Source organism: Macaca fascicularis, chromosome 15, assembly GCF_037993035.2.
Source record: "Macaca fascicularis isolate 582-1 chromosome 15, T2T-MFA8v1.1".
Lineage (NCBI taxonomy): Eukaryota > Metazoa > Chordata > Mammalia > Primates > Cercopithecidae > Macaca > Macaca fascicularis.
In genome coordinates, this window is record NC_088389.1 from 66,593,119 (window position 1) to 66,619,030 (window position 25,912).

A 25,912-nucleotide genomic window follows, 5' to 3' on the forward strand; every position below is an offset into this window, starting at 1 on the left:
AGCCCCTGCACCCAGCCGGAATTTGGTGGTTCTTAAATTGGATAGTGGGTTCACATATGTTCCTTTTCTTGTTACAGTCTTTATTATATATGTTACAAATATTCTGGTACATGCATCAAATATTACATAATTTTTACATTTCTGTTTTCAGAGCTATGGCGTTTTCTATCAACAGAAGAATCATGAAGTTCATAAATTTGGAAAGGAGAGCTTTATTTTTCATAAAGGGTTGGCAGTCTGTCTGCATGGTGGCCATTTTGACAGGCTGGGAAGTGTAGCCTCCTGCCAGAAGCGGGAAACAGGCACTTTGAGGGTGGGAAGAGTGAAACAGGGATTTATGCTGAACAGGGTGACCAAATATTCAGTAAGCTGCAGGAGGAGTCATGAATATGAAAGTAGAAGAATGCACCTGGGCAGCTGAGTTCATGCCTTTCCATGGCACCCATGTTCAAAAACTGGCAGTGTTAGCATGATCCATGGGTGGAGTTTTTGGCCCTCTGATGTCAGAAGGTGAAACAGAGGACATGAAAACTCTCACTGCACATCCTTCATAGACTAGCCAGACCCACTCTATGGTTGGTGGTCTCTTATCAGGAAGAAATGCTGGTTGGTTGTAGTGTTGAAACTGCTAAAGGGAGGGGCAGTCAGGAGGTTGGTTGAAATCAGCAATGGAGCAAGTCTTTCCAAAGGGCTGGTTTCTGTTTCTCTTCAGAGAAAGCACTATTTCTCCACTTTGGGGATATGATTAATCTGGATATTGTAAGTTATTTTAACCCTTACCAACCTGTTAGGTAAAAATAGTACTTTTAATGGTTTAGTATTGGAAGTCCTAGCTGGAGCAGTTAGGCGAGGAAAAGAAAGACAAGGTATCCAAATTGGAAAAGAAGAAGTAAAATAATCTGTTTGCAGATGGCAGAATTTTTTTTTTGAGACAGTCTCGCTCTGTCGCCTGGGTTGGATGGAATGCAGTGGCGCGATCTCGGCTCACTGCAAGCTCTGCCTCCTGGGTTCACGCCATTCTCCTGCCTCAGCCTCCCGAGTAGCTGGGACTACAGGTGCTCGCCACCACACCCAGCTAATTTTGTGTATTTTTAGTAGAGACCGGCTTTCACCGTGTTAACCAGGATGATCTCAATCTCCTGACCTCGTGATCTGCCTGCCTTAGCCTCCCAAAGTGCTGGGATTACAGGCGTGAGCCACCATGCCCGGCCAATGGCAGAATCTTATATGTAGAAAACCCTAAAGATTTTAGAAAAAACTATTAGAACTAATTCAGAAAAGTTTCAGGACACAAATCAACACCCCCAAATTAGTCACATGTTTATGTATTGACAAATAATCCAAAAAAGAAATTAAGGTAACAATTCCATTTATAATAGCAACAAAAAGATTAAAATACTTAGGAAGAAACCTAACCAAGGAGATAAAAGATTCACACCCTGAAAACAACAAAATATTGCTGAAAGAATGAAAGATAACACAAATAAATGGAAAGACATCTCCATTCATGAATTAAAGACTTAAGATGCCTATACTACCAAAAGTGAACTGCAGATTCAATGCACTCCCTATCAAAATCCCAATGGCATTTTTTTTGTAGAAATAGAAAAATGTATCCAAAATTTATAGAGAATCTCAAGGTATCTCGAATAGGTAAAATTTTGATAATGAAAAATAAACCAGGAGGCCTCACCTCTCCTGATTTCAAAACACATTAAAAATCTGTAGCAATCAAAATGGTGTGGCACTGGCATAAAGACAGAGAAATAAGCCAAAAGAGCACCCAGAAATAAATTCTCAAGTATGTGGTCAAAGATACCAAGACCACTCAATGGGGAAAGGACAATCTCTTCAGCAAATGTTGTTGGGAAAACTGGATATTCATATGCAAAATAATGAATTTTGACACTTATACCATGTATTACAGTTCTCCAGAGAAACAAAAGCAATAGGATATATTTGTGTGTATATATTATGAGATATGTATACACATTGTTACATGTATATTTTTGGAATTGGCTCACGTGATTATGGAGGCTGAGATGTCCCATGATCTGCTGTCTGCAATCTGGAGAATCAGAAGAGCAGTTGGTGTAATTCAGAGTCTGAAGGCCTGAGAACCAGGACCTCTGATGTCCAAGGGCAAGAAAAATGATGAGCTCAAGAAAAGAGAATTGGCCCTTCTTCTCCCTTTTTGTTCCCTTTTGGTCTATAATGGATTGGATGATGTCTGCACACATCAGTGAGGGTGAATTTCTTTATTCAGTCTGATTCAAGTGATAATCTGTTCTGAAAACACCGTTACAGACACACCCAAAAATAATGTTTTACCAGCTATCTGGGCATCCCTTAGCCCAGTCAAGCTGACACAGAAAATTAACCATCACACACTTTATACAAAAATCAACTCAAAATGCATTAAAGACCTAAATATAAGACCTAAAACTGTTAAAACTCCTAGAAGAAAGCATAGGAGAAAAAAATTCATGACATTGGAATTGGCAATGATTTCTTGGACATGATATCAGAAGCATAGGCAGCAAAAGTGAAAAAATAGACAAATGGGACTATATGAAACTTACATGCCTCAAAGGACGTAATAGGGTGAAAAAACCCATGGAATGAGAGAAAATGTTTGCAAATCATATACCTGATAAGGGGTTAATATGTAGACTATATCAAGGACTCCTGCAACTCAAAGACAAAAAAATCAAATTAAAAAATAGGCAAAGGGACTGGGCGTGGTGGCTCATGCCTGTAATCCCAGCACTTTGGGAGGCTGAGGGAGGTGGATCACCTGAGGTCAGGAGTTCAAGACCAGCCTGGCCAACATGACAAAACCCTGTCTCTACTAAAAATACAAATAGCCGGGTGTGGTGGCATACGCCTGTAGTCCCAGCTACTCAGGAGGCTGAGGCAGGAGAATAACTTGAACCTGGGAGGTGCAGGTTGCAGTGAGCCGACATCATGCCACTGTGCTCCAGCCTGGGTGACAGAGCGAGACTCATCTAAAAAAAAAAGCAAAAAAAAAAAAAAAGCAAAGGACTTGAATAGACATTTATCCAAATATGGTATGCAAATGGCTAATGAGTATATGGAAAGATATTCAACATCAGTAATCATCAGAGAAATTCAAAGCCATTATGTGATATCACATCACCCCCATTACAATGGTTTCTATAAAAATAAAAACAGGCCGGGCGCGGTGGCTCAAGCCTGTAATCCCAGCACTTTGGGAGGCTGAGACGGGCGGATCACGAGGTCAGGAGATCGAGACCATCCTGGCTAACACGGTGAAACCCCGTCTCTACTAAAAAATACAAAAAACTAGCCGGGCGAGGTGGCGGGTGCCTGTAGTCCCAGCTACTCGGGAGGCTGAGGCAGGAGAATGGTCTAAACCCGGGAAGCGGAGCTTGCAGTGAGCTGAGATCCGGCCACTGCACCCCAGCCTGGGCGACAGAGCAAGACTCTGTCTCAAAAAAATAAATAAATAAATAAATAATAAAAAAATAAAAACAGAAAATAATGCGTATAGTTGAGGATGTGGAGAAACTGCAACCCTGTGCCTGATTGGTAGGACTGTAAAATGGTATAACAGCCATGGAAAATAGTTTGGCAGTCCCTCAAATAATTGAAAATATATATCACCATATGATCCAGCAATTCTGCTTCTGGTGTATTTCCAAAAGAATTGAAAGCAGGGTATTGATGAGATATTTGCACATCCATGTTGATAGTAGCGTTATTCGTGATCACTTACAAGGTAGAAGCAACTCAGATGTCCATCAGTGATGAATGGATCAACAAAATGTGATATACACATGCAATGGAATATTATTCCGCCTTAAAAAGAAAAGGAAAGGAAATCCTGGCACATGCTGCAAAATCGACATACATTGAGGGCGCTGTGCTGAGTGGAGTAAGCCAGTCAAAAAAGACAAATATTGTATTTTGCCACCTATATAAATTATCTAAAGTAGTCGGATTCATAAAAACAGAAAGAGTGGTGGTTACCGGGAGCAGGGGTGAGGAGAGAAAAAGGAATAGTTGTTTTATAGAGTTTTAGATTTGCAAGGTGGAAAAGGTCTGGATTTTTGTTTTATAACAAAAATGAATTTAACACGACCGAACTGTACATTTAAAAATAGTTAAGATGGTAAATGTTTTATCTGTTTTTTACTACAATTTTAAAAAAGAATGAGGTTGAACATCTTATGTATGTTGGCCATTAGTATTTTTTTCTGAACTTTCTAAATATGATTTTTAAATAAATGTCTTTTAAAGGCATGTGGAATAATATTAAGTAAATTTCCCATTTACTTAATATTATCTTAGAAAAATTAGAAGGAAAGTTCCTTGGGGTCAGGAATTAAGGTTTATGTTTCTTTTTGCCTTCTTTACTGCTTTCCACTGAGAAGATACTTAATAAACCTGTTGACTCTGACTTTTTAAAGACAAATTAGGGATTGTAGGTGAAGTCCATGGAGCACTTTGTAAGAAAGATTTTATACTAAGATAAAAATGTAAGACTTCAAAGTTGTCCTTAGTACTTTTTCCCAATAGATAATAAGTATTGCTAGAAGGCCTAAAAGTGTTGGATGACTAAAATGAATACTGTTTTCTTTTTGAAAAATCAATGACAATTGGGGGTAATTTACAGATATTTTTTGAATTCTACCACCATACATTCAAACATGATTTCTATGATACTAATCTCAAAGTATTTTTCAGTTGGTTTCATAAAAGTCCACATTTTTTTCATTCTTTTCAGGTTATTCTGGACTTTATGAAGCCATTGAAAGTTGGGATTTCAAAAAAATTGAAAAGTTGGAGGAGTATAGATTACTTTTAAAACGTTTACAACCAGAATTTAAAACCAGAATTATTCCAACAGATATCCTTTCTGATCTGTCTGAATGTTTAATTAATCAGGAATGTGAAGAAATTCTACAGGTAAGTTAATATAAAGTACTAAAATTGGGGGAAATAATAATAACATGGGAGGTGTCTTCTGTTTTCTATACTGTTTTAGACCTGAGAAAGACCATTGAAACCCACAAAAGTACTCATAGAATAGTACCTTTTTTTTTTTTTTTTTGAGATGGAGTCTCGCTCTGTCACCGAGGCTGGAGTGCAATGGCATGATCTCGGTTCACTGCACCCTCTGCCTCCTGGGTTCAAGTGATTATCCTGCCTCAGCCTCCTGAGTAGCTGGGATTATGGGTGCGCGCTACCACGCCCAGCTAATTTTTGTATTTTTAGTAGAGACGGGGTTTCACCATGTTGATCAGGCTGGTCTCGAACTCCTGACCTCGTGATCCACCTGCCTCGGCCTCTCAAAGTGCTGGGATTACAGGTGTGAGCCACCGCGCCCAGCCAGAATGGTACTTTTAATGTGAACTGAGTAATATTTATGTCACAAAGTTTTTTTGAAGTTTGCCCTATTTTCAGTTAAAATCACCACAGTCTGTGAACAGTGTTTTATGCAAATTTAAATTGAACAGTTGAGCAGATGAGAAAGGGCTACAGACTCTAGCAGTTAAGTGTTTAGACTCTGAACACAGATAAATTTCGTTAGAATCATAGCTCAACCACTTACTAGCAGTATGATCTTGGGCAAGTTACTTAGTTTCTCTGAATATCTATCTGTTTCCTTGTGTGTAAAATGGAAATAATAATGGTACCTTATTAATATGGTACTTTTATAAGGGTAATGAGATATGTAAATGAGATAATATATATAAAGTACTCATGTATGTCTTGCACAGAGTGTGTGAACAATAAACTTTAGTTATTATGATTAGTAAAAGTCATACAAATTCCTCAACCCTGAAAAAAAAATTGTTAGTATTTTGTTATCTGTTTCCACATATTGCTATATGCCAATATACCCATGTTGGGAATGGTTGTCAAATGATTATTTTCCTAATATTGCTGATGAGGATAGGTGTAAGAACTCAGAGGCGATGAGAAGGCTTGGCTTGACACAGTGACATCTAGTGGAAAGGAAAGGATGAGGGAAAAAGTATCTTAAAAGATGTGTTGGACGGGGAAAAAATTGTCATGAATATGACCCATTGAACCGTAATGTACAATGGCTTTAAATCAGATAGTATGTGAACTGACATTTCTTCAGTCAAAACTGATAGAGGGAAAGCTTTTGAGATAATTGATCAATAAACTACAGTTGCTTTGCTTAGATTTGCTCCACTAAGGGGATGATGGCAGGTGCAGAGAAATTGGTGGAATGCCTTCTCAGATCAGACAAGGAGAACTGGCCCAAAACTTTGAAACTTGCTTTGGAGAGAGAGAGGAACAAGTTCAGTGAACTGTGGACTGTAGAGAAAGGTAAGACACTGTACCCTCCTCACAGCTCTACTTAGGGCTTCGCTCATTCCAACTGGTCTCTCACATCCCATCAGAGGCGTTTTCCCCTCAGAGAGCCAGAGCTACATGTCTAGTGCGAGACCAGCAGGAAGCTGCATTCTGGGAGGGAGGCAGTTACTTGCCTACAAAGTTAGTTTGGTTGTATATAACCCCTAAAAATGGACTGGGGAAAACCACTTTCATCCAGAATTAGCCCATCTGGCCCAAAGGATTTGGGGAAGGCAGAATCCGAACTCCCAGTCTAAGTTTAGATTATCAGAGAAATAGCTTGAGAATTCTAGAGTGAAAGGTTCAAACTCCAGGACTTACCCCCTTTTCAGAGTAGATTTTTTGATAGACATCGCCTGGTTCTCTTACTGGAAGCCATCTGGAACTGAATCCGACAGGTGAAAGAATTGGTTGTTGATTAAGTGTCTGAACCATCATTTGGTTTCTTGAAGCTAACGCTCAGAGCGTTGTTTCAAAGGCTGAGTTTGGTAAACATCTGAATATCTGGTCTTAGCTTTCCTAGGCTTCTTTGGATCGTAAGTTGTTTCAGAAACTGTCTGTATAAATACACATCTGATTTACTGGGTCAAGAGTCAGTCAGAAATGGAAGACACGAATGTCTGCTAAATCATGCTTCTATTTTTTTTTTTTTTTTTGGTGCATATGAATCCCTTGGAGGTCTTGTTAAAATGTGGATTCTGACTCAGTAGGGCAATACATTCCACACTTTGAGTAATATAGCTCTAAATTACATTGGAGGTCAACTCCAAATTGAGATTTGAAACTCAAAGTGATTCTTTTAACTGTTTTAAAAGGTGAAGAGGAGTGGTTGTGAGAAATTTTAATAGAAGTTAAAAATCTTAGTGTTATGACCTTTTTGTGGAGCTTTCACCATCAAAACTATAATCAGATTATGTGAAGATTCTAAGACTTTTTTGGTCTTACAAAGGTATAAAAGATGTTGAAACAGAAGATCTCGAGGATAAGATGGAAACTTCTGACATACAGATTTTCTACCAAGAAGATCCAGAATGCCAGAATCTTAGTGAGAATTCATGTCCACCTTCAGGTACCTGGCATTGTTTGTTCTTTTCCATAATGGTGCTCTTCTGGTATTTGGTGTGGGGACACGTTTTGCAGTACCCAAAGTCACAGCCTTGTGAAAAGGCTTGTAAGGAAAATTAAGAAAGAAAAGAGAATTTATGTTACAATAGATACTTTTTCTATATTTGGAATGCCATTCTTTCCTTCCAGTTCTTCCACTATCTTTTTTTTTCTTCTTTTTACTATCTTTTGTTCTTCTTTTACCACTAAGAAAGTATGTGCATGTCTCTGGTGGAAATGCAAATAGAGTCTTCACCAAAACCTGATGATGTCTATGAATTCCCAAATCAGCCTTGCTTTCTAAAGAAATACTACTTCTATTTCTGAGCCACTTGCTCAATTTCCTTTTAGGACCCCTGGGCTGCCCTGCAAGTTGATGAAGTTAGTGTGCTACCCAAATGCACCCAGCTGAGAATTGAGTAGCGGCTGAGATCCAGCCTGTGCATTTGCCACACAGTGCACTGGGGGGCTGTGTCCTCCAAGAGAAGCTCCTTTTTCTCATTTACACAGAGGCATTGTGTAAGTTAGCTGTGGCCCTGTGAGGCCCCCATATGCTTCTCGAAGCATATTTTCTTGATGGCTTTATGACACCAGAAAGTTGTATAATATGCCATAGTAAAAAGTTATTTATAAAAGAGTATCAGGAAGGAAATTAGGATTAATAATGAGTGATGTTAGAAGAAAAATGATATTAGGATAACATCATAAAGAGAAAATGTGCAGATTGCTTCTGCAACTGAATATTACAAGTATTTTTGTTTTGTTTTGTTGTTGGTCATTTCAGAATAAAATCTGTTACCCCTTGGGAAAAAAAAGAAGAAGAAATAATGAATATGAGTTGCTTTGAATTTTCTGACATGTGAAGATTTTTGCATGTCTTTTGTTGTTTTTTGAGATGGAGTCTCTCGCTCTATTGTTCAGGCTGGAGTGCAGTGGCACAATCTCAGCTCACTGCAACGTTGGCCTCCTGGGTTCAAGTGATTCTCCTGCCTCAGTCTCCCAAGTAGCTGGGACCACGGGCATGTGCCACCACATCTGGATAATTTTTGTATTTTTTTTTTTTTTTTTTTTTGTAGAGATGGGGATTTCACCATGTTGGCCAGGCTGTTCTCAAACTCCTGACCTCAAGTGATCCATCCACTTCGGCCTCCCAAGTGCTGGGATTATAGGCATGAGCCACTGCGCCTGGCCCTTACATGTCTTTTGTGTGAGGTTAATTCACTTAACCTTTTAGAAATTCTCCCTTTCTCTAAAATGGGCAGGTTAGACTCAGTAGATAATTTCCAAAGTCTTTGCTAGCTCTTAACATTTTATATGCCTACCTGTTATTGAGATAAAGCCTTTGATTATTTTTTAAAACTTCTGGTTGTGTCGAGAGAAAATATCGTTTGAGAACCTGAAGAACGACAAAGTGTTATTGCTCCTTAATAAGAAATTGCTTTGAGAATCCAATGTTAACAGTTTGGTTTTCTTCAAATATCTTGGGAGGATTTGTTGCTTTTTTCCATACAGCATTGCCTTTAGTGGACAGGTTGTCTTACCCTGAATTGGGCCATTCTTGCTTTGGTTTCTCTTGTTAGCCTTCCATGATTGTATAAAAAATAATTCATGGTTTGTTTTTTTTTCCCTTCTTGCCATCAATACTTGGTCACTGAGAGAATTCTGTACTTCAAATTAGTGGAAAAGAAAGAGTGGTTACCAAGAGAAAGGATTCTAAACTTTCTCCAGTGAGGCTTTTCTTGCTGGAGTCAGAATTTGTGGACATTAGACTGTAGCTATTACCGTGATTCCTCAGAGCAGGAACTGTTTGGTAATTTTGCTCCTTTTGTATTCCAGAAGTGTCTGATACAAACTTGTACAGCCCATTTAAACTAAGAAATTACCAATTAGAGCTTGCTTTGCCTGCTAAGAAAGGAAAAAACACAATAATATGTGCTCCTACAGGTAAGCCTATTGCCATTACTTACATTGTTTTTCTGTTTGCTTCCTTTTTGGTTGTTGTTGTTGAATACTGGGACAGAATGGGCAAGTTTCAGTTTTTTCCTTGTTCCATATGTCTTTTGAGAAAACTGTCGTACTAATGTCCTTGTGTATTTTATGGGACATGAGAAGGTAAGAAAAGTGCCCTCTGTTAGCTTGCTTTTGGGTCTTGGCTGTTTGCATGCACCTAGGAAGTAGCTTGATATTTTTTAGTCATAGTGTAAATTCTGTAACTGTTAACCCATCTAAATTATCAGTTAATTAGTCAGCTCAGTAGTATTAGAAGATCCAAAAATAAATGCCTTTCTAGAGAAATATCTAATATATGAGTTACATGTTTTCTTTTTTTCTTACATGTTAAAAGGTTGTGGAAAAACCCTGGTTGCAGTCCTTATATGTGAACATCATCTTAAAAAATTCCCACCAGGACAAAAGGGGAAAGTTGTCTTTTTTGCAAATCAGATCCCAGTATATGAACAGCAGGAATCTGTATTCTCAAAATACTTTGAAAGACTTGGGTAGGTATAATAGTTGCTTCAATTTCTTTTCCTCCAGCTTTGTGTTAATTGATGTGTTTTCTGTTTGGTTTTGAAAAACAACAATAAAAAATTATATTAGATTCAGCTTTTATATAATCCAGATGTAATTCCTTCATGGATTCAAGTCTTTTTTGTTAGATGTACCAGAAAGCTTAAACTCCCCTGGTTTGCCCTTGTATGGGGAGTAAATGACTTCAGGGATAAATCTGATGTTTATGGGACACGTTTAACTTCTTTAGTGATTTTATAATTTATTTGATATTATTCTTTTACATACTCTTTTCTCAGTGACTTAATATATACTACTATAAATTACAACTAGCTTGGATTTATTGATCACTTACTATGTGTCAGGCTCTGTGCTAAGGACTTGCCTACAGCTATACTCCTTTTGGACTCAGGGAGAATTTCATCAGTTGATGTTCTGAGCTAGCATTTCATATTTGTGGTTCCTTATTCACATCGTGATTGGTAATATGGAATTTCTGTCATTTCCCAGGTATAGAGTTACAGGCATTTCTGGAGCAACAGCTGAGAATGTACCGGTGGAACAGATTGTTGAGAACAATGACATCATCATTTTAACTCCGCAGATTCTTGTGAACAACCTTAAAAAGGGAACGATTCCATCACTGTCCGTCTTTACTTTGATGATATTTGATGAATGCCACAACACCAGTAAACAACACCCATACAATATGATCATGTTTAATTATCTAGATCAGAAACTTGGAGGATCTTCAGGCCCACTGCCCCAGGTATCTCCAAAGTCAGACGAATACTTCGGAAGAGTTATAATCTTCCTAACTCCTATTTTCTTACTCTTGTGGCCACATTGAAGATGTCCTTCTCAAGTCCCGAGTCCATATTGTACAACTCATTATGAATTTTGTTTCCTTTACTCATTTGTTCACTTAGTAAATATGCATTATGCACCTCCATGTGCTATACACTGTGTGTTAGTAAAAACAAAAAAAACAAAAACCGTACTCCAGCAGGAAAGTTATATGAGGGGTTGTGGAAACATGGTACCGTTTCTCAGACATCTCATGATTTTGAATGCTCCTTACAGGTCATTGGGCTGACTGCCTCGGTTGGTGTTGGGGATGCCAAAGACACAGATGAAGCCTTGGATTATATCTGCAAGCTGTGTGCTTCTCTTGATGCGTCAGTGATAGCAACAGTCAAAGACAACCTGGAGGAACTGGAGCAAGTTGTTTATAAGCCCCAGAAGTGTAAGTTGGATCCAGTAACAAGCCCTTTGAGATTTTGTTACTCTCTGCTACCTCTGGTTCAGAGCCATCTAGACGAACACTGAACTTTGACTCTTTCTCTGCTTAGTAGAAAATATTTAACCCCAAACTTGAGTAATAGTCACATTTTTAGCCTCTCTAACTGAGCTCTCATCCCAAGCAATGGATGAACCTCAGAAGTGGCCTGTAGAGAGTAAACGTTCTTCCTCTTTGGTTCCAAAAACCTCTTATAAATGTACTAGCAATGCAAAAGAGGTGATGAGAGAATTTAGACATCAGATAGCCAAGAGCTGGGCTCACTCAGCCTTTTCCCATGCTCTGTCCCTGTGTGATCATCACTGTTTGAATATGTATTTGATCATTTGAGTTGAAATGGAATGATCTGAATTCATTATGTCACTCCTCAAAAGATCAGAGACGATTTTTTAATAAGACTAACAACTGTTTATTGATGTTATTATTATGCTAACCCTGCAAGGAAGAGAGGGATACGGAAAATATATATGACTTCACCCTTGCTCTCTGAGTAGTACGTGACTGTATGTCTGAGGTAGAACAAATAGACCTGTAATAGGGAGTGGTATAGATAAGTTGCTTTTTGAAGGCTGCTTGTAAGTAAGGAGTTTGATGTACCCAATCCCAACTTTTCAGTGTCACATATGAATTTCTTTATAATCCGGTTCCTCCTGCCCCTCTGAGCTTCATCGCCTTCAAATATTCATAAACCCAACCATGTTGCATTCCTCTGGGCTACTCAATCATGCCGTGTGCTTTCTCTCTCCAACCTTTTGTCTGTGCTTCCTTTGTACGTCACTGCGCTTTTTTTTTCTTTGCCAAGTTGTGATGGAATATATATGACTTCTCTTGCTTTCTTCTTTCTTCTTCCTGTATTTATTCTACAACTCTGACTTCCCTGGAAGAATTAGGTGTTACTTTCCTTGTGTTTTGTGACACTTTGCTTGTACAATTTCTTTTTTTTTGAGACGGAGTCTCACGCTGTTGCCTAGGCTGGAGTGCAGTGGTGCAATCTCAGCTCACTGCAAGCTCCACCTCCTGGGTTCAAGTGATTCTCCTGCCTCAGTCTCCTGAGTAGCTGGAATTACAAGCATGTACCACCACACCTGGCTAATTTTTTGTATTTTTAGTAGAGACAGGGTTTCACCATGTTGGCCAGGCTGGTCTTGAATTCCTGACCTCAAGTGATCCACCCTCCTCGGCCTCCCAAAGTGTTAGGATTACAGGCATGAGCCACCACACCCGGCCACACTTTACATGTACTTCCGTTAGAGAACTGCTATGGTTAGTTAGCCATGTATATTTCTCTCCCTTAAGATCACAGCCCTGTATGGAGCATGAAGTGTGTTCTTTCAACTGTTTTTAATCAAAGCATGGCACATTACAGGCAATTAATAATTAGGCTGAAATAATACAGTGATAAATGGAGGATCAGTGTGAATACCGCTGGGGGCTGTGGGAGGAGGGAGAATGTCAAAGCACAGAGACAGGGTTAGATTTTGGCACTTGCAGAGACATGAGAGATGCCAGCCTCATCAGAGAAGAGGTAACAGGACAGCCACAGTAAGAAACTGGTTAGGCCGGGTGCAGTGGCTCACACCTGTAATCCTGGCACTTTGGGAGGCCAAGGCGGGTGGATCACCAGCTCAGGAGTTCGAGACCAACCTGGCCAATATGGTAAAGCCCTGTCTCTACTAAAAATATAAAAATTAGCCAGGCGTGGTGGCGGGTGCCTGTAGTTCCATCTACTTGGGAGGCTGAGGCAGAAGAATCACTTGAACCTGGGAGACGGAGGTTGCAGTGAGCTGAGATCACACCACTGCACTCCAGCCTGGGTGACAGAGTGAGACTCCGTCTCAATCAAAAAAAAAAAAAAAAGAAGTTAGTTAGACCTACACCATGAAAGACAGATGTTAGAATCAGTACAAGAAGCAACAGGGAGCCATTGCATTTTGAGCATTTGTTATATCATCTGGACCACCTGCCAGTGAGCTTGGAGCCTTAGGTTTTTCAGAGGAAGTATCAAAGGCAGAAAAAGGTTTTAGAGATATCTACTTTGAACTACAGTCTGTCCTTCCTGAAAATATACTCACTCTTTTTTCTTTTTTTTTTTATGTCTCTAGTTTTCAGGAAAGTGGAATCACGGGTTAGCGACAAATTTAAATGCATCATAGCTCAGCTGATGAAGGACACAGAGAGTCTGGCGAAGAGAATCTGCAAAGACCTCGGTGAGATAAATCTCATATTTTGTGTTCTGTCTACTTGGGAATAGCCATTTGTTGTTCACTGTGGTCTTTTTGCGTTCTCCTTAGTTCAGACAATGTCAAGAGCATATCCAGAGATTGTCTTCTTGATTATAGGTTATTTGGGAGCCTTATATGTCTTCCTTTATTCTTTCTTTTTTTCCTTTTTAAATCCAAAATAAGTTCATCCAGACACACGCACCTGAAAAATAACCATGATAACCATACTTAAGTCAGTTCATTGCTTTCTCTACCTTCTAAATCAGCTTTCCCTCCTGACTTTCCTGTTTACCTGAATGAAACCCCCATTCCTCTGCTGGCTCAGATTTATACCTAGAGGCAGTCACCTCACACATTTCCCAGCACTAAAGGAGTGCGACTAGAGATGGGCCAGGGGAAGACAGTGAAGGGTCTGGATTTGAATTTTATCCTAAAAATAATGGGGAAAAAGTGAAGATTTAAAACTGATTAGTGATGTAATAAAGATACCAGTGAATGAGAAGGACCAAAGAGAGGCAGTGGAGATGGACTGGAGAAGGAAGGAGACACATGTGAGATGCTTCTAACTTGAGTGTTATGATTGGATGGCTAACCGGATTCGGGTGGGGATGAGAAAGGGGAGGGAGGGGCTGATTCCCCCCCAGGTGTCTGGCTTAGGCCCCTGTATGAATGCCAGTGGGTGGTCCTGGTACCAGGACTAGAAGCATTGGCAGGTACAAGGTGAGTTTTGAGCTTTAGAGATGTTAAATGTGACGTCTGTAAGACACCTCATGGAGTCTCTCCTTCTCTCACACGTATTTTGCTTTTCTCTCCCCTTTTCTTTCACAATTGCTATTATAACTGTTCTAACAGCCTTCTAGCTGATTTTGCCCACCTCCGCTCTCTCTTCCATTCAACCCCTCATGAACTAGTCAGTCTTCATGAATACATTTTATCATGTCCCTGTCCTGCTTAAAAACCCTTTGCCTACAGGATAATCGTCACGCCTCTAACCTGCAGTCTGAGCTCTGCCTGAACAACCAGGTTCTACTTATCTTTCCAATGTTATATTCTACTACTTCCCTACCTGAATCCTTCTGATTTAGCAATTTCCTGAATGTGTTCATGCATATGTTCATTCGTTTAGTACTAAGGAATGTGCTAGGTGATGGGAATACAGCATGAACCCAAAGACACAGCCCCGGGCCTCAGGGCATTTCTAGTCTGATGGTAAGGCCAAAATTAGATAAGTAATAATAATACTAAAGCAGCTGGTGTGGTAGGGATAATAAGGTGTGTTTCAGGCACAGGGAATAGCATATGCAAAGGCCAGGACACTAGGAAGAGTATGGGGACTTCCATTAGTCCTGTAGAATGCTGAAAGGAGAGTGGCCGGAAATGAGAAGCAAAAGCAAGCAGAGGCCAGAACATGGGGAGGAGCCTGTGAGCTGGAGCAGGATTTTGACTGCGGGAACCCACTAAAAGCTTTTAAGCAGTGGGGTGGAATGGTTTCTCATCTGCAATTTTGCAAACTCCTCTAACCACTGGGTAGAGAATGGGGTAGAGGGAACAAGGCAAGAGGAAGGGAGACCAGTTTGGAGGTTGTCATATTATCCAGCAGCACAATGATGTGGTTTGAATTGGGGAAGTAGCAAAGGATGGAGAGATGGTGACGTGAGTTTCTGTTTTCTTACTCCTCCCACCTCAGGTACCCTGCCTTTTTGCAGGTCCGAATACAGTTAGCTGCTTATTTCTAAATTGCTTAGGCTATTTTTACACCTACCCAGGTTCAATCAGTACCCGTTGGCTCATCATCTTTACTGCTGGCTGCCTCGTTGTAGCTGCAACTTGGAAAGAAGAATGTCAATACTACTTGTTTGGGTAGCCTCCTTTGTTCCTATTATTGAAAATGAGTGAGGGGAAGAATTTAACCCAGAAATATAGCTCTTGCCTGTGACTTTTGTTGTACTGCGCTCTTCACGAGGAGCCCTGGCGAACTGATACCAGAGTAACTCACAGACTCAGCCGCTTGAGAACACAGCCATAGTCTCCTCATCTTTTTATTCCCAGCACCCTGCACAGAGCCTGGACCACAGCAGACGCTCCAGCTGTAAACCAAGCCGCTGAGGCTTATCCTAGGAGATGCACACAGACAGATGCATCTGTGATCAGTGTCTTTTGAGGGCCGATTCTGTGCTTGGCCCTGAGAATGCTGCTCTGGAGAACAAGAGGCCCAAGTCCACAGCAAAGCAGAATATAGGGTGTACTGAGTCCTCAATCTCCTCCTTGATTTTTTTTGTTTTTAAGAGTCTCACTCTGTTGCCAGGCTGGAGTACAGTGATGTAATCTCAGTTCACTGCAACCTCCGCCTCCTGGGTTCAAGCGATTCTTCTGCCTCAGTCTCCCAAGTAGGTGGGACTACAGGTGCGCACCACCACCCCCAGCTAATTTTTGTATTTTTAGTAGAAACAGGGTTTTACCATGTTGGCCAGGATGGTCTCGATCTGTTGACCTCGTGATCCATCCGCCTGGGGCTCCCAAAGTGCTGGGATTACAGGCATGAGCCACCGCGGCTGGCCAATCTCCTGCTTTTATATATCCTCCTCTAACGAAGCTCTTGAGACCTGTTATTTTTACTTTGTCATTTTTAAAGGCAAAGTTGGGTTTTTCATGTCTACTGTTTTATTTCTGGGCTGCTTTGGTTGTCATCTCATAGAGCCAGTAGAGCTTGGGCATGAGACACAAGTGGGTTTGAATTCCTGCCCTTTGTCCACGTACTTGCTGTGTGACTTCAGGTAAATTACTTATTACTTGGCTTTTCTGAACTTCAGTTTCCCAATATGTGAAATGTAATACGTATCTCATGGGTTGCGAAAATTATATAAAATTATGAATGTAAGGTACTTTGAAAATTATATAAAATTATGAATGTAAGGTACTTTGATTCTTGGTACATAGTACTCAAGAAACAATCAAACACACACACACACACACACAGATGCACTGCTTAAAACTCAAGGGAGGGAACAAGGCAAGAGGTAGGGAGAACAGTTTGGAGGTTGTCATATTACCTAGCAGCACAGTGATGTGGTCTGAATGGGGGAAGGAGCAGAAGGATGGAGAGATGGTAATGGAGTCACATGAGTTTCTATTTTCTTACTCTTCCCACCTCAGGTACCCTGCCTCCACCTTTTCACCAGTCTGAATCCAGTTAAATAGTTTTAACTAGACTACTTAAGACTATTTCATGGAGGAATACCCTGTTTGCAGAGAGTAAGAAAGAAAATTAGGCCGGGTGCAGTGGCTCACGCCTGTAATCCCAGCACTTTGGGAGACCAAGGCAGGCAGATCACCTGAGGTCAGGAGTTCAAAACCAGCCTGACAACATGGTGAAACCCTGTCTCTACTAAAAATATAAAAATTAGCCAGGCTTGGTGGTGCATGCCTGTAGTCTCAGCTGCTTAGCAGGCTAAGGCAGGAGAATCGCTTGAATCCGGGAAGTGGAGGTTGCGGTGAGCCAAGATCGTACCACTGTACTACAGCCTGGGCATCAGAGTGAGACTCTGCCTCAAGAAAAAAAAAGAAAAAAGAAAATGAAAGGGTGAGGCCTGTTTATAACCTAAATGACCATATGACACAGTGACAAACTTTTTTTTTTTTTTTTTTACAGAAAGCTTTTCTCAAATTCAAAATAGGGAATTTGGAACACAGAAATATGAACAATGGATTGTTACAGTTCAGAAGGCATGCATGGTGTTCCAGATGCCAGACAAAGATGAAGAGAGCAGGATTTGTAAAGCCCTGTTTTTATATACTTCACATTTGCGGGTATGTTCCTCCTTTTAAGAGTCATATTCTGGTCGCAGCACCTACTGGGAGTGGCACCCTGGAAGCCAAGATAACAACTTCTTATCCTGTCCTCAAGAGCTTGCTTAGGAACCTTTCCAGAAAGTTCTTATGAAGCAAACTCCAAAAGTTTTCCCATTCAGCAGCATCTCAGTTTACTTTCTGAAATTTCACACTGCAGGCAACAGGACTGAAATAAAGGCTCAGATTCTATGCCTTGCCTCTAGCATTAACTGACATGGTTGGACAAAATTGGGTGATGATGAGAGAACATTATTCCAGATACAAGACCAGTTCAGTGACAGCCATCTTTAAAGCTCAGCAAGTGGAAAGTTCTGTTGCCATGTCTTGAAGCACACATTTCTTCACCTTTGGTGACTCTCCATGCTCAGAAATCCAGGTTCTCTGGCTAACCAAGAAGTTAAGGAACTACAGCAACAGCTATCACCTCTGCTTATCCAGCCATTGAAAATATATTCAAATGCATTCAATTAGCATGCATTTGTAGAATTTCAGTTAGCTTAGTTGAAAATTTGATGGAGGTGGTCAGGGCCATCATTTTGGAAGATGCAATGAGAATGTAGTGATGGCTTCAGATGTAAATAGAAATTAAGTGAAATGTCGGAATTATGAGGCAGGTTGATGTAGAAGTTGATTTACTTTCATTATTGTTTTTTAATTTGGATATGTGTTTTTCATGTAGTTTTTCTTTTCTAAGGTAAAATTCAATAATCCAAAGTGATGATAATTAATGTTACTAGCTAATTGAGATTTTTTTTTTTTAACACTATTTGGTTCAAAGATTTTGTTACAGAACTGTTAGAGGCCATTCATTTTTAAAAAGCTAAGTTGGAATAGATTTGAAAAGAAAAGTTTTCTTAAAACTAATTCTTTAAATACAATGAATTGAACCTGAGTACAGTGAATGTGTTGACATTGGAAGCATATTGAGACAGTTTTTACTTTCAACAGAAATATAATGATGCCCTCATTATCAGTGAGCACGCACGAGTGAAAGATGCTTTGGATTACCTGAAAGACTTCTTCAGCAATGTCCGAGCAGCAGGATTCGATGAGACTGAGCAAGATCTTACTCAGAGGTTTGAAGGTGGGTGGTGTTTTCAGAGGAGGAAGCCACAGTAGCATTCTTGGTGATTGGAATGGCAAAACAAACATGTATTGTATTTAATATACATAAACTTGGGGATGCTTAGGGAGTTGTCCTGGATGTAGGAAGATGGAGATGGTAGGACTATTTAGGTTCAATGAAATCTAGTACCTATGGGAAGAGTCTGTTTCTTATACCATTCCCTATTTAGAAGAAGGAAAAACAGGATTTGCAAAGGGTGTTTCCCATATGGTTCACAGACAGTAGCATTCTTTTTGTTTAACGTTCTTTTTTAGTAATTTTATAAAGGTTTAAAAAATATGAAAAAGTATTTTAATGATATTAAAAAGACTATAATTTATATATACTTTTGTGTTTTTTTGAGATGGAGTCTTGCTCTGTTGCCCAGGGTCAAGTGCAGTGGCTCAATCATGGCTCACTGCAACCTCTGCCTCCTGGACTCAGGCAATTCTCATGTCTCAGCCTCCCGAGTAGCCAGGAATACAGGTGTGTGCCACCACACCCAGCTAATTTTTGTATTTTTAGTAGAGATGGAGTTTTGCCATCTTGGCCAGATTGGTCTTGAACTCCTGACCTCAAGTGATCCACCCGCCTCTGCCTCCCAAAATGCTGGAATTACAGGCATGAGCCACTGCGCCTGGCCTATATATATTTTTACATAAAGAGGAAACCAAAATGGCACATAATCTCACCGCTGCATATGATTAAAAAATAGATATTAAACAAAAAAGCTGCTTCTCTCTGTTTTGAATTCTTTTCCCAAAGGTAATTACTGGTAATTTGGGGTTTTTTGGCCTATACCTAAGTATTTACTTACTGGTAAATACTTACTGTATATACTTACTGGTACATACGTGTAACCAGTGCTTTGCTGGTAAATATTTAACAACTCACTAGAGAAAAAAATGTATGCATGTATATGTACAAAAGCTTATTTTTTTTTTATATAGAGGAGGTATGCAACCCACAATTTATGAATAATAATAAAAATAGACTATTCTTTATTATAAAATCCACATAGCCAATTAATTCTCATAGAATGCTTTTGGTGGTTTTTGCAGATTTTTTGTATACATGGCCAACCAAGGGTTGCAATGACAAAGAAGTGTGGTTCTTTCTGATATGGTTGTTAGTATATAGTTTCGTTAATATTAGAAGATGAAAATGAAACAACAAAGGTGTATGTTGGAACTTCACTCGTTTGCCAATGATGCAAGCAATTTTTTGCTGAATTGTATAATAGTTTTTCAAAAACCGGGAGACTGTTTCTCCATATTTTGTGCTATTCACAATGTAATTGCTAAATTTAATCTGTATTATCATGTTTTTATCATGTTCATAAGTCTAAACTCTCAACATAAGCATGACATGGTGGCTTACATTTGTCACTGTGGCACTTTAGGAGGTTAAGGTGGGTAGATTACTTGAGCCCAGGAGCTGGAGATCAGTCTGGGCAGAATGGCGAAACCCCATCTCTACAAAAAATACAAAAATTAGCTGAGTGTGGTGGTATGCTCCTGTGGTCCCAGCTACTTGGGAGGCTGAGGTGGAAGGATCACCTGAGCCTGGAAGGCAGAGGTTGCAGTGAGCTGAGATTGCACCACTGGACCCCAGCTTGGGTGATAGAGTGAGTCCTTGTCTCAATCAATCAATCCAGCACTGATTTTTTGTGTTTTCTTGATTTCCATGGTATAACTGCTTCCACTGTAGTGAATTCCAGGCTACCAACAAGATGTCATTGAACTAGTGTTAAAAAGAGATGAGCAGCACATCATTCTATAGTATTTCTACCGTACAGATACAATAGATGTAACTAACCTCAAAAGCATAGATAATTGAAAAAAGTAATACAATTTAACAATTGGCCAGGCATGGTGGCTCACACCTGTAGTGCCAGCACTTTGGGAGGCTGAGATGGGTGGGCCATCTGAGGTCAGGAGTTCAAGACCAGCCTGACCAACATGGTGAAACCCCATCTTTACTAAAAATACAAAATATTAGCCAGATGTGGTGGCACGCACCTGTAATCCCAGTTACTTGAGAGGCTGAGGCAGGAGAATCGCTTGAACTCAGAAGGCAGAGGTTGCAGTGAGCCAAGTTGTACCACTGCACTCCAGCCTGAGTGACAGGAGACTCCATCTCAAGAAAAACAAACAAAAAAAACAATAAAACAGAAACCACAATTGATTCCCATAGTCCCATAGTCTGGTATGATCTGGCTATAACACATCCCTGTTTTATAACTATATGTATTTTTTTTTTCTTTTTTCTTTTTTTTGAGACAGAGTATCATTCTCTTTCCCAGGCTGGAGTGCAGTGGTGAGATCTTGGCTCACTGTAACCCCTGCTTCCCAGGTTCAAGTGATTCTCCTGCCTTATCCTCCTGAGGAGCTGGGATTATAGGCGCCTGCCAGCATGCCCAGCTAATTTTTGTATTTTAAGTAGAGACGGGGTTTCACCATGTTGACCAGTCTAGTCTTGAACCCCTGAGGGTGATCCACCCATCTCAACCTCCCAAAGTGCTGGGATTACAGGTGTGAGCCACCCCACCCAGCCTAACTATATTTTTAAAGATGGGACCATACTGAACATAGTGTCCTTACCTTGATTTTTTTTAACCTTAAAATATTTTGGTATCATATATATCATGTACATAACTCCCTTATTAATTTTCACAGCCACATTTTATTAATATTAGATGCATAGCCCATGATCTATTGAACTGTTTTCCTATTGTTGGGCACTTAGGTTTTCTGTTTTTCTTTTATACCTTAAACAGTGGTACAGTGAAATCCTTGGAGACCTCTTCCATAATTTTCTAAATATAACTGTGTCTCAAACTTCTTAGATGTAGAATTATTGGATCGAAGGATGTGTGTGTATTATATTTTGATAGATATTGCCAAATTGCCTCTTAAAAGGTTATACCAACTTAAATCAGTAGTTATTACTCAAAACATTCTGGTCAAAGATGTAGAGATTAACTGTTTGAACGATAGCTAAAGGTCACAGTGTGTTCTAAATTTTTAGAATTTATTAGCCATTTATAAAATTTATAAAATGTTTCCCATTTGCAGAAAAGCTGCAGGAACTAGAAAGTGTTTCCAGGGATCCCAGCAATGAGAACCCTAAACTTGAAGACCTCTGCTTCATCTTACAAGAAGAGTACCACTTAAACCCAGAGACAATCACAATTCTCTTTGTGAAAACCAGAGCACTTGTGGATGTAAGCTTTTTTTCTCCTTGTAGATAACAAATGGACTCAGCACTGTTCATTGAAAAGATTGGGCTGGGTATGGTGGCTCACGCCTGTAATCCCAGAAGTCTGGGAAGTCGAGGCAGGAGAATTGCTTGGGCCAAGAGTTCAAGACCAGCCTGGGCAACATAGTGAAACCTCATCTCTTAAAAAAGAAAAATTAGCTGGTAGTGTGCACCTGTAATTCCAGTTACTTGGGAGGCTAAGGCTCGAGGATTGCTTGAAGCTGCAGTGATCATGACAGTGTACTCCTGCACTCCAGCCCGAGCAACAGAGGTAGAACCTGTGTCAAAGAAAAAAAAAAGCTGTTTTCTCTCTACGGTCAGGAAACCATATATGTGTATGTGGGGGTCTGTTTTGGGGTTCTCTATTCTGTTCTGAATATATGTTTATCCTTACACTAATACTCCTCACTGTGTTTTTTGTTTGTTTGTTTGTTTCACTTAGAGACGGTCTCACTCTGTCACCTAGGCTGGAATGCAATGGCACAATTATGGCTCTCTGCACCCTCAACCTCTCAAACTCAAGCGATTCTCCCACCTCAGCCCCCTCTCCCACCATGCCTGGGACTATAGTCATGTGCCACCATGCCCAGCTAATTTATTTATTCATTTTTGTAGGGATGGGGTCTTGCTATGTTGCCTAGACTGGTCTTGAATTCCTGGCCTCACATAATCCTCCCACCTTGGCCTCCCAAAGTTTTGGAACCTGGCTTCGTGCTGTCACTATGTTAATCACTCTAATTATAAGTATTGATACTTGTAGAGCAAGCATTTCTTCCTTTCTTTACTTTTTAAATTTTAGTCATTTTATGGGTAGGTAATGATACCTCACTACAGTTTTAATTTGCATTTCACTAATGAGTAATATGGCTGAACATCTTTCTTCTGCTTATTCGCCATCTGTATCTGCCTTGGTGAGGTGTCTGTTCAGATCTTCTGGTTTGAAAAGATTGGTTTATCATCTGATTGAGTTTTTGAGAATTCTTTCTATAGTCTGACAAAAAAGTCCTCTGTCAGAAATGTGATTTGCAAATATTTTCTTCTGGTCTGTGGCTTGTCTGCTTATTCTCTTGACAGTATCTTTTGCAGATTGGAAGTTTTGAGTTTTGACAAAGTTCAGTATATCAGTTTTTTCTTTTATGGGTTTTTGCCTATGGTGGTATTATCTCTAAAAATCCTTTGCTTACCTAAGGTCACAAAGATTTTCACTATGTCGTCATCTGGAAGTGTTACAGCTTTACATTTTACATTTAGGTCTGCAGTCAATTTTAAATTAATTTTGTATAAGGTGTGAGGTATTGGTTGAGATGCTTTTTTTTTTTTCTTTTTGTATGTGGACATTCAGTTGTTCCAGTTCTGTATGTTGACAAGACTATCTTTTCTTCATTGAATTGCCTTTGTAACTTCTGAAAACATCAATTGACTATATTTGCATGGATCTGTTTCTGGATTCTCTATTTTGTTTATTGATCCATACATATACCTCTTCACCCATTCCATGCTGTCGTGATTACTGTAGCTTGATAGTAAGTCTTGAAATGGGGTGATGCGAGTCCTCCAATTTTTTTTTTAAAGGTTATTTTAAGCTATGTTCCTTTGCCTTTCTATATACATTTTTGAGGCAACTTGTCCACATATATGAAAAAGTCTGCTGGGATTTTATTGAATCTGAACATAAAATTGAGGCTGGGCATGGTGGCTTACACCTCTAATCCCACCACTTTGGGAGGCTGAGGCGGGCGGATCGTTTGAAGTCAGGAGTTTGACATCAGCCTGGCCAACATGGTGAAACCCTGTCTCTACTAAAAATACAAAAATTAGCCTAGCGTGGTGGCTTGCCCCTGTAATCATAGATACTTGGGAGACTGAGGCAAGAGAATCACTTGAACCTGGGAGGCGAAGGCTGTGGTGAGCTGAAATTGCACCACTGCACTCCAGCCCGGGCGACAGAGTGAGACTTGGTCTTGAAAAAATAAAATATTTTAAAAAATACATAAAGATAAAATTGGGGGAGAAATGACATCTTGACAATATTGAGTGTTCTAATCCATGACCATAGTATATCTCTTTCTTTATATGGCTTCCATATTAGTTATATAATGCCGAGGAACAATTACCCCAAAACTGAGTGTCTGGAAACAAGAAACATCTATTACCTTACAATATCTATGAGCCATGAATCTGGAAACAATTTAACTGGGTGTTTCTGGCTGAAGATCTCTCATGAGGCTGTAGTGAAGGTGTTGGCCATGGCTTGACTCAAGGCTTGACTGGGGGAGGTTAACTTCCAAACTCCTCTCATATGGCTGTTGGCTGAAGAGCCTCTGAGTTCACTCATGTGGGTCTCTCCACACGTCCATCTCACAGACCAGCAGATGGCTTCCCCTAGAAAGAGTGATCCCAGAGATTGAGATAGAGGGTATCTAAGTTGGAAGCCACAGTCATAACTTCATCTTGGAAATGATGCCACATTGCATCTGTTGTATTTTATTCATTAAAAGCAAGTCAGTAAGTCCCCTTCACACTCAGGGGAGGGGATTACACGAGGATCTGAATACAGAAGGTGGAGATCATTGAGGGCTACCTTAAAGGTGGACTAACCAGATGTTCTTTGGTTTCTTTTATCAGTGTTTTGTCATTTTCAGCAGATTCTGCACATATTTTGTTAGCCTTATACTTAGGTATTAATTTTTTGATGCTATTATAAATGGTACTTTAAAAACTTTTTTTTTTTTTTTGAGACAGGGTCTCACTGTCATTGCCCAGGCTGGAGTACACTAGTGTGATCACAGCTCACTGCAGCCTCAACTTCCCTGGCTTAGGTGATTCTCCCATCTCAGCCTCCCCAGTAGCTGGGACTGCAGGTGTATACCACCACACCCAGCTAATTTTTATTTTTATTTATTTATTTAATTTTGAGACAGAGTCTCGCTCTGTCACCCAGGTGGGAGTGCAGTGGCACAACCTCGGCTCACTGCAGTCTACACCTCCCGGGTTCAAGTGATTCTCTTGCCTCAGCTTCCTGAGTAGCTGAGACCACAGGCGTGTGCCACCACGCCCAGCTAATTTTTGTATTTTTAGTAGAGACAGGCTTTTGCCATGTTGCCCAGGTTGGTCTTGAATTCCTGACCTCGTGATCCACCCACCTCAGCCTCCCAAAGTGCTGGGATTACAGGCATGAGCTACCGTACCTGGCCATCTCTAAGACATTTTTAAGAGAAAAAACAAAAGTTCAAAATAGTGGGTATGTAGAATAAGTGAGTTTAGTGTGATTGCAGGACATGAGATCAATATACATAATTCAACTGTATTTCTACATACTAGCAACAAACCACTGGAATTTCAAAAGTTTTTAAGTACTGGACACAGTGGCTCACACTTATAATCCCAGCATTTTGGGAGGCCGAGGCAGGAGAGTCACTTGAGCCCAGGCGATAGACCAAGATTCCATCTCAAAAAAAAAAACAAAAACACCAAAAAAGTCTTAGAGATTAAACCATATCAGGTCACAGAGATCTATGCCATTTTAGTTAATTATTACATAGAGTTCAATTCCAAAATGCTTTTTTTCTCAGGTTTGTCAGTCTGAAAACTGTACATATACTAACTTTAAATTTTTTTCTTTTTGCATGTATTTCAATATTGAATTAGTACAAATGATTTATAAGGAGTGTCCAATTGATAATTGCTTTTCATTTTCAGGCTTTAAAAAATTGGATTGAAGGAAATCCTAAACTCCATTTTCTAAAACCTGGCATATTGACTGGACGTGGCAAAACAAATCAGAACACAGGTATTTATATATAGTGAATTAGATTTAGTGGATTATGCATTTAAGAATATGTGTGTGTGTGGGTGTGTATATATATATTTCAAATTCTGTTTTAATATATTTCAATATTAAATATTGAATATTTAATAAATATAAATTTTAATATATATTTAATATATATTTCAAATTCTGTTTTAATGTTTGTATCAGTCAAGGTTTAACCAGAGAAGCAAAAGCAGTAGGTGATTATACATATATATGAGAGGCATGTGTCTCACATATGCACACATACAGAGATTTCTTGCAAGGAATTATTTTACACAATTGGGTTGGCAAAGCAAGTCTGAAGTCTGTAGGACAGGTAGTCAGGAAGGGACTATCAGGAACAGACTACAACCCCACAGGCATGAGCTATCTGG

At 39.7% G+C, this 25,912-nt stretch overlaps 1 protein-coding gene and 1 long non-coding RNA gene across 3 annotated transcripts in view; one reads left to right on the forward strand and one right to left on the reverse strand.

The window, feature by feature from the left end:
* Positions 1-25,912, forward strand: part of RIGI (RNA sensor RIG-I) — a 73,487-nt gene that overhangs the window by 29,632 nt on the left and 17,943 nt on the right. Inside the window, exons 3-14 of one of the 2 annotated variants that reach the window (XM_005581558.5) lie at positions 4,772-4,953; positions 6,201-6,348; positions 7,325-7,444; positions 9,316-9,423; positions 9,824-9,977; positions 10,498-10,756; positions 11,071-11,233; positions 13,390-13,494; positions 17,159-17,316; positions 18,307-18,442; positions 21,541-21,689; positions 25,424-25,514. In XM_005581558.5, the coding sequence (XP_005581615.3) occupies positions 4,772-4,953; positions 6,201-6,348; positions 7,325-7,444; positions 9,316-9,423; positions 9,824-9,977; positions 10,498-10,756; positions 11,071-11,233; positions 13,390-13,494; positions 17,159-17,316; positions 18,307-18,442; positions 21,541-21,689; positions 25,424-25,514 (1,773 nt within the window). Of the gene's footprint in view, positions 1-4,771; positions 4,954-6,187; positions 6,349-7,324; positions 7,445-9,315; positions 9,424-9,823; positions 9,978-10,497; positions 10,757-11,070; positions 11,234-13,389; positions 13,495-17,158; positions 17,317-18,306; positions 18,443-21,540; positions 21,690-25,423; positions 25,515-25,912 lie in introns of those variants that run through there. The other variant, XM_065530429.2, reaches the window with a different exon arrangement.
* Positions 21,478-24,106, reverse strand: LOC107127645 (uncharacterized). The gene is made up of 2 exons (XR_010581543.2): positions 23,878-24,106; positions 21,478-22,002 (listed from the first exon to the last, which is right to left on the reverse strand). It is a non-coding gene; the product is annotated as an uncharacterized lncRNA (long non-coding RNA).